We start from the raw sequence: 16,185 nt of genomic DNA on the forward strand, positions 1-16,185 counted from the left end.
TGAAGGAAGTAAAGTAAAACCAGACTCCGAAAAGCAGGAAAAGGTGTAAGTGAAAGTGGTAACAGCAATGGTATGAGTGCTTAACTTGGACTTTGAAGTGATGGGGTTTACTGCAAATTACAATGCAGAATTTGGGCTTGTGTAAAAGGGTTCCTGTTAGAAAAATAATAACATTAGCATGTTTTTGAAAATTGACCTCAATCCATCTTACTTTGATCTTGCTCCTCATCTCAAATTCTCCTTGAATGCCTCCTCTTCTCCACCATTCTGGTAATTTTCCAAATGGAAAAATTCCCTAAGCATTTGATCATTTGACTAAGGTCTAAAATTTCCCAAGAACAGAACCTTTCCCCTCCTCCCAGCAGTAGGCCAATTAGTGAGATCTGGCTTCTTGACTTTTTAGGTGACAAATAAAAAGATTTGGTTAAAAGATTCCCCTCTGCTTGAGTTCTCTCATGCTCTCCTAACCAAGATCCTGAGAGCCTCTCTAGGGTTTCCAAGAACCCCTTGGGGGTCTCTGTTAACAAAAGGACTAATAGTGAAGATGAAGATTAGGTTTCAGAAGAGTGAGCCTCAGGGAAAGAGGAAATAATAAAAGGTTATTCCCGGGGCAGCTGGTGGTGCAGTGGATAGAGCACCAGCCCTGGAGTCCGGAGGACCTGAGTTCAAATTTGATCTCAGACACTTAATAATTACTTAGCTGTGTGTGGCCTTGGGCAAAAAAAAAAAAAAAATGTTATTCTCTGAGAGAAAAAATTCAAAATGCATGATCATAGAAGTGGAAGATCAAGAGTATGAGTACTCACAAATGGATGAAGTAGAGCCTTGGAGATTAAAATTATTGAGGAACTCTGGGGAGCCAGAGGGTTTGAGGAAGCATCAATCTACCTGTTTCCAGATTTGTGGGTGGTGACAAAGGCCAGAAGGCTTCACCCCTTGTCAGAGAGCTGGTAAATTTCAGAGGGAAGATATGAACCCAAGTTTTTCTGGCTCCAAGTTCAGGAACTATCCTATTCTGGTTTTCTTGCCTGTTCATAGTCATAAAGAAATTATTTCATGGCCGGGGGTGGGGGGGATGACAGGTGAACAGATAGATAAGAACGTTTTATGAAAGTCTAAGGAAGAGATGTGAAGTGTAATGGAAAGCTATAGTAGAGCAAAAATATAAGGAATAGAAGAAAAAGACAAAAGAAAAAGTGAAATAATTAAGACACAACTTAAAATGTTAGTAAAATTTTTATTAATTTATATAACTTTCCACCACTCTGCCCGACACCACTTCCAAGTATTCAGTCAAATACTAAAATCTGATATTCAGTACAGCCACCTTAAATCAAGTAATCAAATTCATTTTTCCATTCCATGTAAAATTTAAAAGATGAATGAATTACTATCTTTGTTTACATTTATTTTTCTTTGAGACCACCTTTTTTTACATTATAGAATTCTACCCTTAACTTGCATTTTCAAAGACAGAAACAAAGATAGAAAAAAATCAAATGCAATTATAAAAAAAAAATTAATCTTTTTGGCTTGATTGTAATGTGGTTTTACCGTTCTTTATGGTAATAGCATTTTCCTACATGCAGTTCACCAACACACTACAAGTCAATAGCTTTAATAAAGAGGAATCTACATTGAACTTTTTGATTGGGAAAGAAACACAAACTGTCCTGATAACTGATTATACAACTAATACTTGGTTCCTGTGGAAACAGGATGTGGAGCCCATCTTATCTCTAGAACAGGTCTAGTGCAGCATGAATCAACAAGAATAAGAGTAGTCTGGGGAAACAAACTCTTGGGGAAAAGAGAAAATGGTTTTGTGACCTAAAGACAGTAGACTCAAACTTGTGAATTAGGCAGTGCTAGAAATCACAGTTCATTTCCCCACCCTCCCACCCTTTCCACAACACAATATTACTATTTGGAAGCAGGTGAATTTTGTCCTCATTTTGAGATTTATTTCACATTAAAATGTGTGCAAATATACAGTACTAATAAAAAAAAAGCAGGAATTGATGACTCATCCTTGTCTTTATTTCTTCTTTTGTGAAGTGCTTCAATTTAAAAAGTGCTATGGACAGAAAATAACAAAAATGACTGTGACATGAAGCAGAAGATAATTGTAATTTCTTATTTTATGTACAAAATGCTGAAAAATAAAATAAAATGAACTTTTTACAGTATTTATATTTTATTAGAAAACTCTAACCATATATTTTTTTTAAACAGATTTAAGCAGCTGGCAATAAGTCTGTACAGTCTTTCTATATACTGCACAGTTCACTTAAAATTTAAGAATGCAAAGCAAAAAGCTCTTAAGATTGCTGCAACCTATTGCTTAATGACATGGAGGAATGAGGTCTTGGTTGAACGATTGGTTTCACTTTACCACTGACATATGGCTTCCCATATTAGACTTCTGAACAGTGGAAGGAGTAAGATACAGCAGCATAGGCAAGATAAAACATGCATCAGTGATAGCTCCCAAACTATTAATAATGGTACCAATTACATCATAATACCTGTTGAAAGCTTGCAAACTACACTTACTGTGGTACATATTTGATGCAATAAATACTGTGCTCAGGTCATTGTTTTATTTTTTTTAATTTCTTTGCTCAAACATGCACCACTAAGTAAAATTATTATTTACATAGTAGACTTTTGTTTGTTCGCTTGTTAATTTTTGGACACAGACTGTGTCAACCTTGCCCGAGCGGAAGATGGCTAAACAATACTGCAGGAGAAAGCAGAATTAACGTTATAAAGGGCTTTGTGTATGTGTATATGTATGTTTATGTTTGGGGGTCAATTTAGTTTCCTCAGAAAGACTACTAGGGTATTTGTTTTATGCCAAAGGACACTTACTGAGAACATAAATTCGTGCTGCCGGGACTCTGACAATCTGAACCAACTTTAATATATATATTTATATCTAAATATAAATATATACACACATATAATGGATTGTGTAAAAATAAAACAACTCTTTAATTCTTGTGGATTCTACAGGACTTTTACAGGCACATTAAGATTTGTTTGGATGAGACACCTTAAACGTAAATCGCTATTTAAGCACCTCAAAATTTAGAAACATCCTGAAACATGAAGTAGTTAAGCTGTTTCTTTTTTGTGATGTAATGTTTTCCCGTGCATGAGCTAGCAGTGCGACATGCCTTCATGCAAATCACTTCTGTCTGTACAATAGAGAATTGTAGTCTGCCCTCCCTTGAACCCATTATCCCCCCAACATAAAACCCATTTACAAAAATAGTCACATATAATAGTAAACAACCTGTGAATTAAAAAAAAGATAAATTCACCAACACAGATTTTGTAAAAATATGGCAGATGTGGCAGTTGAAACATAAGCAGTGGATACGATTACCGTAGTCAAGTGTCATATGTCAAACATACATAAAATTTTCGCTTTTCACTCCTTTGACTAGTCCCTACAGTCTGCGTAGCCAGTTTGTCCCTTCTCTTCAGCAGTGTCAGCTGGTAGTGAAAACAGAAACCGCTTGTCAAGATTGTTCCTCCGGCTTACAGAGTCACAGTCGGCTGACGAGGGGTCACTGTCTTGTGAGAGGCACTGACCTTGAAGTATGTATTTGTAAAAACAGTCAGTTTGGCATAAACCTCCTTGAAGGAGTCCTGTTGACACAAATACGTCACTTTCACAGGCTGTAAACAAATGATCATAAAAGGGAATATTCTTTGTTTCTTTTCTTTCTTTCCTCCTTTTTTCTTTTCTTTATTTCTTTTTTTATTACTTTTTGCTTTCCCTGACATCTTTCCCTTTGTCTTCTTTTTCTGTTTTGTCTTTTTCATATTTTTCCTTTTCAGGTTTTGTTACACTATCGTATGAAGGTGGAGAGGTGGTGGAAGGGGTCACATCAGTTTTCTCTGGTGTTGAATTCTCATTCAATTTATCAATAATCATATCTTCTTTGATAGGCAGCCCATTGCCCTCTTTACTTTTGTCTTTTTTATATATACATGACACTTTTTTAACTTTTTGCCTCAAAAGGTGACGTCGGTAAGCCCGCTGGATGATGATTGCAGACACCTCTTCTTGTTTACGCTTCAGGGTAGTGGTGATTGGCTCATAGGAGACTTTGGAAGGATTTGATGCCATGAACCGCTCTTCCATCTGTATTCGGAGAGCATCCATCTCTCCACTTTCACCCAAAACACGCTTTGTGAAAGCAAATAAGATATCAAGGCAGTGAATTCGGTCCCCACTTACCATGGGCAGGTCCATAGCTATGAGTTGGACTTTGTTTGGTTTTGCTATAAGAAGAGGTGGATCCAGGGCGGCTGCAAAATCAGAGAGTTTACAGAATTCTATGAACTGGGTGGCGTCAGGATCAAACTTCTCCCAAACCTCATAGAACATCTCAAAGTCATCCTCACTCAGTGGCTCGGCGCTCTCTTCAGTAGCGACACTGAAGTTTTCTAGGATCACAGCAATATACATGTTTACCACAACCAGGAATGAAATAATGATATAGCTGACAAAAAAGAAAATCCCAACAGAGGGGTTGCCACAATCTCCTTTGACTGAGCTTCCGGGGTGATCTTTTTCTGGGTCACAATCTGGCGGTCCACTATTAAGAATGGGGGCAAGCAAACCATCCCAACCAGCAGATGTGGTAATTTGGAAGAGGCAGATCATGCTGTTGCCAAAGGTCTCAAAGTTGAACATGTCGTCAATTCCAACTTCCCTCTTGACATAAGCAAAATTGGACATTCCAAAGATGGCATAGATAAACATGACCAGGAAGAGCAGGAGGCCAATGTTAAACAGAGCAGGGAGGGACATCATCAAAGCAAAGAGCAGTGTGCGGATCCCCTTCGCTCCTTTAATGAGACGAAGGATTCGTCCAATTCTAGCAAGACGGATCACTCGAAACAGGGTTGGGGACACGAAATATTTTTCTATCAGCTCTGCTAGAAACATGCCTATGAGAACAAACAAACATTTTTAAAAAGGATAAATTACAGTTAGCAACAAACTATGATAAATTATATATTCCAACGACGAGGACTAATTTGACAAGATGCTGATTTTTCCACACACAAATGGCATTTCATTATTAACGTTACTTTAATTCAAGAAAGTTCAGACCAAGAAATTCAGCTTAGGGGCAGCTAGGTGCAGCTGAGTTTTCAACGGAGATATTCTCAATTTCAAGAGAAACAGGATATAATAAAGAGGTGTAAAAGCCAGTGAAAGTTCTGAGAATGATAGCTTATAGGAAATTTCTCCTTAAGAAATCTAATAATGTGGGGCAGCTAGGTGGCACAGTGCATTGAGCATTGGCCCTGGAGTCAGGAGGACCTGATTTCAAATTTAGCTTTAGATACTTAATAATCGCCTAACTGTGTGACCTTGGGCGAGTCACTTAAACTCATTGTCTTAAATACATATAATTAAGAAAAGAAATCTAATAATGTTCAAAAACAAAAATTATTATCCTTTGTAGAAGGCGAGTCACTTAAACCCATTGTCTTAAATACATATAATTAAAAAAAGAAATCTAATAATGTTCAAAAACAAAAATTATTATCCTTTGTAGAAGGCGAGTCACTTAAACCCATTGTCTTAAATACATATAATTAAAAAAAGAAATCTAATAATGTTCAAAAACAAAAACATTATTATCCTTTGTAGAAGTCTCTGTATATAATCATTTATATATAAATAAATATTATATAGACATTTAATTATAGATCAGTATATAGATACATATGGTCATGTATATGTATATATCCTTATGTCAGTATGTATGCACAATATATAAAATATATTAAATATGTAGACTATTATATATATTTATAATATAAATTATGTCATCTAAGGTAGTCACTAAATCTGTGATTTTATAGGAATAATGTATTCCTATGTAAGGAAATGGTCTTTATTAAAGCAGGTCAAGTTTTTTCCCCAATTGATAGTTTTAAAAAAATTGTCAAAAGACCTGAGAAATTAAGTGACTTAGCTAGGATAATACAGTTAGTAGTTGACCCTAGATCTTCTTGGCAAAGAAGATAGCTTTCTATCCACCATACCATGTTGCCTCTCTGCCTATATGTATGTATATATACAAAGTATACATATACATTATATATACATGTATGTATATGCATATATTAACATGTGCATTGTTCCTCTATTTAAGGAAGGGGGAAAAACCTTATTTGTAAATAATTTTAAAAATGATTGTCACTAGTGAAATTTAATCCTATTCCAATGGTAATTATCTATTTACTTATTGACATACATTCTGTTTTTCTCAACTAAATTATCATCCTTTTTGTATGTACTATCTTATGTGGCTGGTTTCTAGACTAGACCCTGTTTCTGCTGAGAACAAATCCTTCATTGAAATAGAGTATGGAGATGGACTTCCAATTTTAAAATTCTAAATGAATATATCTGAATCCCTATGAGGACTACTCAGTAAAGGATTACTGAGGACCAGTAACATAAAGGATCATCAGCAAACTATTAGTTACTAAAAACAAATGAAAAAAATGCACTCAATACTGATAAACTATTCAGTAAACACAAAAGCATCAATTTTGGATTTTGATTCATTAATGTATCTTTCTAGTCATGGTGAATCTGAGTGAAATGGAATAAAAAATCTGTTTTGTGCTTTTGAGAACAAATCTAGTTCTGAAATTGAAAATATTAAGTAGAAATTACATTAAAAATTATCTAACAATAACAGAAGCAAAAACAAAAAAAGGGTTAGACCAAAAGTGAGAGATAATGGGGTAGGTGGAGATTGAGAGAGAAAGAAAGAAAACTCCAACTGTTCTAGCTACTCAAAGAACACCATCTTTTTCTGAATTCTTTAACTCTGAGTAATGAGTCTTTGTTCAAAGGAATATTCTCTAGGTCATTTTTTATATTTACTGCATTTTTTTGGTACTACATGTAAGAGTATTATGTCAAAGTTACATTTATCAGCTTCTGGCATAAACAAAGATGATAAATGAATTCTCAAGAAAACAAATGCTTTCTTTACACATCATTTTAAGCGTAGCATGCAACCACAAAGATGACAAGCTGAAGAATGTACTATTAGACTTTTGTTTGAAAGATATGGATGAGTAAAAAAATGATAAATGCAAAGCAGTGTTTTGACTTTTTACTTAATCTCAATATTTAAATTTTGAGTTTTTACTAAAATTTTTTTTAGGAAAATAATCTGTCCTTACCAACAATAGAGAGAATGACCACCACAAAATCAAAAATATTCCATCCTATGGTGAAATAATAGTAGCGAAGAGAGATCAACTTCAGCACACATTCTCCAGTGAAGAGGACAATGAATACCAAATTAATCCAATACAGAATATTTGTCATTTCTTGACTCTGATCATCAGTCTCCACCATCATGGTGACCATGTTGAGGCAGATGAGAATCATGATACTGATATCAAAGACTTGTCTGGTTACAAAATCAAAAACCATTCCCTGGAATTTATTCTGAAAAAAAAAAGAATAGAATTTATTCAGAAACAAATAAGGATTGTCACCAGTTTATTTTAGCAGAATTTCTCATAAAAACATGAAAAAGGATTCATTAAAAATCAGACCAAATATGTGAAAATATATATCTTTTGTGTGTCAGTGTATTCATGTCTTTTATAAACATTTATTTCATGTACATGATTTTTATGTCAGATTAAATGCTTTTAGAATATACAGTAAGAATCTTATTTTAATAGTGAACATTCTTAGTTGACTACAAGCTCATGAGATCTGAGACTCAGTATTTATTTCAACCACAGTGCTTAGCACAGTGACTAACACATAGAAGGTCCACAATAAATGATTGTTGACTGATTGATTAAATAAATTACAGTATAAAATCTTAGAGATTGTCTAATTCAAATCCTTTATTTTACAGATGGGGAGGCTCAGACCTGGTGAGGTCAAGGGACTAGTCTAGAGTCATGGAAGCAGTAAGAATCAGAAAGAGAATTTTGAACAAAGGTCCTCTACTCTGGTTTTGACCCCTTTGACTTTTTGCACTGTACCACGCCACATCTAATACATCAAACAGAAGAGGCACTCAATAAATAATTAGTATTAAAGTAAAGTTTTGCTATCTAAAATACCAGTAGAGTGGGGAGTCAGTCAAGAATGATAGAGTGAATTTGTGTTGCCCTAGCTGGTCTCATTTTTTGTCCTTTTTTAAAAAATTCTTTCCATCCATAAATGAATGAAATTAAAGTGATTTACACATATAAATTAATGATCTTTATAAAAGGATCTGAAAAGCAGAGATCTAACCTTCTCTTCCAGAATGAATGATGGAAGAAAAAGAATTCTCCTTACATTCCTGCCTTAATTGAAGACACCTGGTCTCTTCAGTAGCAGCATGGATTTCTTTACTTTCTTGATTTTTTCTCATTGAGTGTGCTCCCAGGATCACTGATCTCTTTCTTTCATAAAACTGTCTAATAACAGCTAAAGCAGGAGGTAACTAAAGACCGTACAGACTGGGCCCACTTATAGATTCCTGGTATTTCTTCCATAGTGCCCTTGGCAATCCTTTTTCATTCTCTTTGTCTCACCTTTTTTCTCTCTCTTAAATTTGTTTTTTTTAGATTTTTCAAGGCAATGGGGCTAAGTGACTTGTCCAAGGCCACATGGCTAGGTAATTATTAAGTGTCTGAGATCGGATTTGAACCCAGGCACTCCGGACTCCAAGGTCAGTACTCTATCCATTGTGCCACCTAGCCACCCCATACTCTCTTACATTTTTAAATAGAATTTTATTTTTTCCAATTACATCTAAAGACAGTTTTAAACATTCATTTTTTTTTGCAAGGCAATGGGGTTAAGTGACTTGCCCAAGGTCACACAGCTAGGTGATTATTAAGTGTCTGAGGTCATATTTGAACTCAGATCCTCCTGACTCCAGGGCCAGTGCTCTATCCACTGTGCCACCTAGCCTCCCTAAACATTCATTTTTTAAATAAGATTTTGAGTTCCAATATTTTTCTCTCTCTCCCTTCTGTCCCCCCCTTCCTAAGAGTGCAAGAAATCTGTTATAGCTTATACATGTGCAATCATCTTACTGTTTCTTGTTTGTCTATTTGAAGAACACTGATGTAAACTTGATTTAGTTCCTTCCTTTGGGTTCTTCCTTTGAGGAAAAATATACTACTCCCCACCTCCTAACCCCATTTCTTTACTTTTGCTTTGGATTCAGAGAAAGAGGGGTTCCCTCTTTCTAAATCTGACTATTTTAGGAGCATTCTAGATGTATACCTTTTCCAGGTCCAGAGGAGCTCTGATCTATATATCCCCCCCCCCTTCTTTTCTAATTCTTCACTGGTTTATTCCCTTAAGTCTGCGTATTGTCTCCCCTACCTCAAAAAGAAAAACAAATAATAGAAAACAAGTATTCCCTCCAAAGGCCTCTTTTTAGTAATATATTTTTTTTCAATTTTATTTCACTTTTTCATTTTGAGTGACTCACATGCCTCTGAATACTCTTTTCTTCTTGAGTTTTTGTGAAAAGACTCTGTAGTGGGGCTCTTTCTAGCTATGGAACTGTTCCTTCTCTGTTTCCTTTGCAAGTTCATTATCCATGTCCCACCTGCCCTAAGCCCTCTCATCTCTATACTCTCTGCTGGTGATTTCCTCTCATCAACTTCTAGGTATTCAATTTTACATATAATTTCCTAAGCTACATACATAGCCGTCATCTCTCCTGACCTTCTTCAGGTTCTTCATCTCTAATTGATACCATGACAACTCCACCTAGATGTCCCATAGGCATCTGCAACTCAACACAACTAAACCAGATCTAACTCATAAGTTTTCCCCCAATCAGATCCCTCCTAATTTCTGTCCAGGATATCATATTTCCCAATCATCCAGGTTCACAATTTAGAGTCACTTTTATTCTTCACTATCTCTCACTATCCTTAATAAATTAGTTGTCAAGTCTTATCAATTTGATCACATCTCATCAGTCTCTACTCAAATCACTACTATTCTAATCTAGGTCCTTAATTTGGACTATTGCAATATCTTTACAATTGGTTTCCCTGCATTTGTTTTTTTTTTACCCTCTCTAACATCAGACATAGCTGCCAAACTGACATTCCTAAAGCACAGATCTGGTCATTTCCCTGTTGTCCTTGGAATAAAGCACAAACCCCTTTATGGGTTTTTAAAGGGCATTTAAAGCCCTTCTTTACCCTATACCTCCAGCTCATATTTGCAGACTATGTTCACATTATTCTTTTCTCTCACACAGCCTCTACACTTCAGCCAGATTTTCCGACTTGCTATTTCCCAAGTATGACATCTATTTTGTGCCTTTGTTAGGCTGTTTTCACTCTCTTGACCCCCACTGATTCTTGTTAGCCCTAAATCACATCAAAGCTCAGCTCAAATGCCATTTCATTCACAAAGCCTTTATTGATCTGCCTCATTGTTAGGTCCAGCTCTACAGTCATTGTATATTTTTTTCCAGGTACTCTAGAATTAAATATCTGTGAAACTGTTGAATCCTGCTATTATACTGTAAGCTTCATGAAGGCAGGGAGTATATTGCTTAGTCCTTATAGCTGGCTTTCCCTCACCTTACCTGATTAGGCCACTGCCTAATAAATGCTTGCCATCTAATTTGCTTTCATTTCCTATTTGTTTTTTGGCTCTGCCACTGCTGAAAATGCTCCAAAGTTCCCAGTAATTTCCATCTAAAGAAATTCAGTAGTCTTTTCTCAATTCTGATCATTCTTTACTTCTCCATGGTGATAGATCAAATCAATTCACTTCACATCAATTCAATAAACAATTATATATCTTGTATAAGGTACAGTACTAGGAAGGATTCTAAGATAATTTAGGACCTGGAGTTCCAATAAATTCTCATTGAATCAATTTAATTTCTTTGTGCTAATAATTCTTAATTATACCAGTAAATGTCATTATCCTAATTCCTGTCCTTTTTATTTAACTTCCTATTAGACACAAAAATTTGGATATTCTGCCAAGATTTGAAATTAAAGATACCCAAAATTTAGTTTATCATTTTCTTTCACAAACACATGCTTCCTTCTTATTTTTGTCAAATGAATCACCAGTCTCCAAGTTTTTAATCATCTCAAAATCTCTTTTAATAAATTCTTCTGCTTTTTTTTCACTATCTAGTCAATTTTGGCAGACTTTTCCCCTTTTTATGTTTATTCTCCAGGTCTACAGGAATCCAGCATTGTTGAATTGCTTTATAACTGGTCTTGCCTTATAAATTAATTTTTCCTTCTATCTTCTGCCAGATTGATATTTTTAAAAGATCTGTTTCAAGATCCTACTAAAAAAATTTACAATGGCTCTCTAAAACCTATCACATCAAGTCAAAATTCCTATCCTTTTATTAAAATCCAGATCCTTCTTTTAGCCCACTACTCTTCATTACAAATCCTTCATTCTGGCCAAGCCTTTGCCATTACCATCCCAATTGTACATTTTAGCTTATATTTTTACCCCAATATAGAATATTTTCTCCTGTCCTCTTAACTTATACAAACTTGTCAAATTCAAATTCTACCTGCTCAAATTTAAAATTAGAGGGATTTTTAATTTTCTGAAGTCCTGAAGGATTTGTACCATGGCATTTAACATGGCTCCCTATTATCTCATATTATCTCTAATTGCTTCATTCTCGGGGATCTCAGGAGGCCAGTCCAATTCTTTTTATAATGAACCTATTCTTGGATAGTGAAGGAACACAAAAAGCACAAAAGTGGAGACATTACCTTTGCTAGAGTAGGTAGGACAAGAAGTTGCTGCCCCTCAGCTTGGAGCTTCAGGGCTTGGCAACCAGACCAGTTCCATTATGAATGAGGGAAGAGCCTAGGGGTGTCCCTACGAATCAGTGGTCAGATTGGGCAACTAAGAGAAGTCATCCTGGCAACAGCAAGAGGGGAAAGTAATTTTATGGGAACAGATTTGTTGAATTGAACACAGAATTTCTGTATACTTGAGATCCTTCTAATTCCTCTAAAGCTCCATACTCCAACATCTAATGTTTTTGCATGGGGATAAAGTTATTTTTAATCAAAAGAAAGAGCTTTGAAGGAAAAGATCATGTCTAATGTACCTTCATTAAAAAAGCTGCAGATTGAAATAGCTAGGTGGCACAGTGGATAAAGCACTGGCCCTGGAGTCAGGAGGACCTGAATTCAAATTTGACCTCAGACACTTAATAATTACCTAGCTCTGTGACCCTGGGCAAGTCACTTAACCCCATCGCCTTGCAAAAAATGAAAACAAACAAACAAACAAAAAGTTGCAGGTACATACATTCCAGAAATGCTTATTGAACTGATTATTCTAGCTAACTTCTGACATGAAAAGAGTCAAAATATGCAGGTTATTAGAAATAATGATAACTTCAGCTTTCTGATTGCTAAAGTGTTTGGTAATACAGTTATTATCCTGATATGAAAACTGTCACTTACTGCAGGACGAGGTATAGGTTTTTGTGGTTTCTTGGAACCTAGTTTTTTCATGGCATTATAATATTTCTTCTGTTCTTCTGTCATAAAGATATCTTGACCTCCAAAGTAAAGAAGTAAAAATAGAACTAGTTAGAACCATGTATCTCCATTAGTTTTAGTATCTGACAAAGTTCATTAATGTTGAGGAACTTGACTTTTTTTCAAAACTTCTTGGATATGAAACGTTTTCTAATTTTGCACCCCTATATTTAAATATAATTCACTCAATACACTGAATTATATAGCCCTGATTGTCAGGCATATTATATAATAAAAAACATCAAGTGATATATTTTTTGAGTTCATCATGACTTAATTTTCTTTCTTGAGTTATAGTGTTATTCTCCTAGGACATACTGTTTTGGAATTCATAGGAGAAAGTATTATATATTCAGGTTAATTTGGGGAGCAATGATGAAACTTCATGATACTTATCTTCTTTTTTTGTTGATTGAAGTTATCTATGATGACACCAATGAAGAGGTTCAGAGTGAAGAAGGACCCAAAAATTATAAAGATGACAAAATAAAGATACATGTATAGATTGTCTTCGTATTTGGGTTGCCACTCTACCTATAAAACATGGAGAATGATGGCTGTCAGAAAGAAGAGTTTTATAGAAACAATATCATGGAATTCTTACTAAGATGTCTAAATTTCTGAAAATAAACAAGAACCAAACACCAAACAGATTTTGTTAGATTCTAAAAATGTGATGTGTTTAGTTAGTGAATACTGAAATCAAATTTACATATCCTGACTTTAAAAAATACAGAATTTCAAAGAAAAAAATCTGAGTGCATATAATTCCATGTCTGAAAACTAATTGTATTCTAATAACAAATAAGCTGTCCTTCACTTATAGATATAGCAGAAGGACATAAGCTTGAGCTAGATTTCTAGTGGTTGTTATATTTATCCATCTCAGGGCAAAGCCCTTATGATTGAATGTGCTCTCCTAGATGGCCCCTGTGTAACCAGAGTCATGGTATATTAACTTAAGGTACAAATTGTGGTTAAAGTCAGGTTCAAATCCTACCACATACACTCATCAGTTATGTGACTGACCCCAGAGAAGTCATTCAATCTGTCTTGTCTCATCCATAAAATGAGAGGGTTGTATATGATGACCTCTAAGTTCCCTTCCACAGCTATGGTACTATGGATAAAACTCTGTTAATTAGGCACATTCAGCTAGGAAAGAAAGAGAAGTTAACTAAATCTACTATAGATAAAAACCATGATTTTGACTTGCTTAGTGTGGTGAAACTAATAACTATTTTTATTTTAAAAATGTTTTATATTGATAAGATCATAATATAACAGAATTTAGAACTGGAAGAAGGAATCCTATAAATTATCTAAAATTCTGGACCTTTTTTTCTCTATAACAAACACATACACTTTCAATTAGCAAAAAATTCACTTCCTCTTACTCATCAATCAGAGCTCTCCCTCATGCATCTAAATCTTTTTAACTTGTGGTCTGTGAACTTGTTTTTCCAAATATTTTAATAAGTGCATTTCAATGTAATTGATTTCCTCTGTCATACAATGTATTTTATTTCAAGAAGTTCACTCTGAAAAGCAGTCATTAAGTTTCATCAGACTGCCAAACGTTTCCATGTCACACACACAAAGATTATACAGTCCAACCATCTCATTTAACATATGAGGAAACTTAGCACTAGAAAAACTTGTTTTTGGTCACACAGATAGTAAATGACAAAGCTAAAATTTTATGCCAGGCCTTCTGACTGTTGTTTTCTCCCCTTCTATTTGCTATAATATGATGTTTAATTTAAATGATTTTTTAAAATGTTAGATTCTCATAAGGTTAAATTCATGACTAAAATGGGAATATGGTATCTTTAAAAGAATTAAGTCCTATAATAGAGAAACAAGTTTTATCTAATCCTGCATTTAAATTATATCAAAAAGGTCAGTGATAGTAATCAAAGTGCACTTACATTTATGTAAAAAAAATAGCATAATTAAATGGGAAAACACTGAAATTCTCTTTCTGTTAATCAAATGAATAAAAAGCTTGATTGTGACTATCACAAATGGATCACAATATCACCATCTTCCTGGTAAGTAGCTTATTTAAATTACTGTCAAATTTCTTAATATATAGTTTTTTTAAAGTTGTCCTCACAAATTCAAAGAGCAAATATCACAATCACCACCACACACTAATCATATGAGGGAAGCAAGGGAAATTTGTTTGAACTTAAAAGTGTATATTATACACACATACACATACACACACATGAAAATAAAAGTTACTCTAAAGCTTTTTTGTCTCAAATTGATCTTTGGAAGTGCAACAATTACTCTAAAAGTGTAGGGGTTGAAAAAAACTTTGTTACAAGACATTTCCTAACACAAGAATTACAGAAATTTTTATCTAGAGATTGATGTTTTTTTTTAAGGACATTCATATTAGCTAAAAAGAGAGTGTGCAATCATTCATTTTACTATATGTTTATTTGTGTGTGTGTGTGTGTGTGCGTGTGTGTGTTGAAGAATCAAAAAGACTAGATTCAATTCTAGCCTTATATTAGACTTTAGACAAAATACTTGTGCAAATTGAATTTAAAAAAAGAAATGGATTTAGTTAATTGAATATGAAAAAATCAATTATTTGACTGATTAGCAATCAAAGTGATTTTTAAAAAGTATTATAACTATGTCCCTAGTCATAGCCCAATAGGGAAGGAGGCAAGCAGGGTATTATAAACTAAAAGATACAGATCAGTATATGATGCAAGGAAGATCAAGAAAACGGTAGGAAAACTGGATAGGTGGATCAATTAGTAACAAAAGGTGGTGGTAGCCTAAGCAGAAGAGGGGTCAAAAGCAGAAGTAAAAGCTGAGTTCCAGCTCCAAGAGTTTGCTTCCTAGCAAGAATCAACAGTTCAAGTTGGACAAAAATTCATCCTTGTGATGAATTGTTGGTTTCATTGTTTTAAGTGTGACATTGTGAGGCAGTCTCCTGTCCTTTATTCTCAATCAAATTCACTTCAGATGATGAATCTCTATTGTCATCCACATTAATTTGCATACAATCAAATCACACAAAATTAGCTTCTCTATTTCCCTATCATTTAAAATGGTGAGAGGGAAAGACAGAGAGGAAGAGACAGAGAAGGTAAGAGAGAGAGACAGAGAGGGAGAGGGAGAAATAAAGAAAGGCAGAAAGAGTTCATAAGCAGAAAAAGGAATTGTAATTTTTTTCTAAAGTTAGATGTAACAGAATGGGAGCATTAGATAAAAATGCTTTTTTAAAAATTTAGATACTTTCTTAATATCTTATTTACTTATATGGCAGAGTTATAAATGCAATTTTAAATTAATAGGGAAGTATTTAAGCAAAATAATACTAGAGAAATTATGCCTTATATGAAGTAAGATACTTTTATTTTTTTATGAAATATTAAGCAAACATTTTAAATAAAGATAATTCTGAAGAATACATATGAAGATTCTTTTTTGTTTGTTTTTTTGCAAGGCAATGGGGTTAAGTGACTTGCCCAGCATCACACAACTAGGTAATTAAGTGTCTATGGTCTTATTTGAACTCAGGTCCTCCTGACTCCAGAGTTGGTGCTCTTTCCACCCCCTGAAAATTCT

General features: G+C 34.4%; 1 protein-coding gene across 1 annotated transcript in view; it reads right to left on the reverse strand.

Annotated features, from left to right (window-relative positions):
* Positions 1-2,192: 2,192 nt before the first annotated feature.
* SCN2A (sodium voltage-gated channel alpha subunit 2) overlaps positions 2,193-16,185 on the reverse strand; it is a 123,226-nt gene continuing 109,233 nt past the window's right edge. The window contains exons 24-27 of the mRNA XM_074215819.1: positions 12,985-13,122; positions 12,511-12,615; positions 7,240-7,510; positions 2,193-4,971 (exon numbers count right to left, since the gene is read on the reverse strand). Of these exons, the coding sequence (XP_074071920.1) occupies positions 3,776-4,971; positions 7,240-7,510; positions 12,511-12,615; positions 12,985-13,122 (1,710 nt within the window). The 3' untranslated portion in view covers positions 2,193-3,775. The remainder of the gene's footprint in view (positions 4,972-7,239; positions 7,511-12,510; positions 12,616-12,984; positions 13,123-16,185) is intronic.

Source organism: Macrotis lagotis, chromosome 1, assembly GCF_037893015.1.
Source record: "Macrotis lagotis isolate mMagLag1 chromosome 1, bilby.v1.9.chrom.fasta, whole genome shotgun sequence".
NCBI classification, from domain to species: domain Eukaryota; kingdom Metazoa; phylum Chordata; class Mammalia; order Peramelemorphia; family Peramelidae; genus Macrotis; species Macrotis lagotis.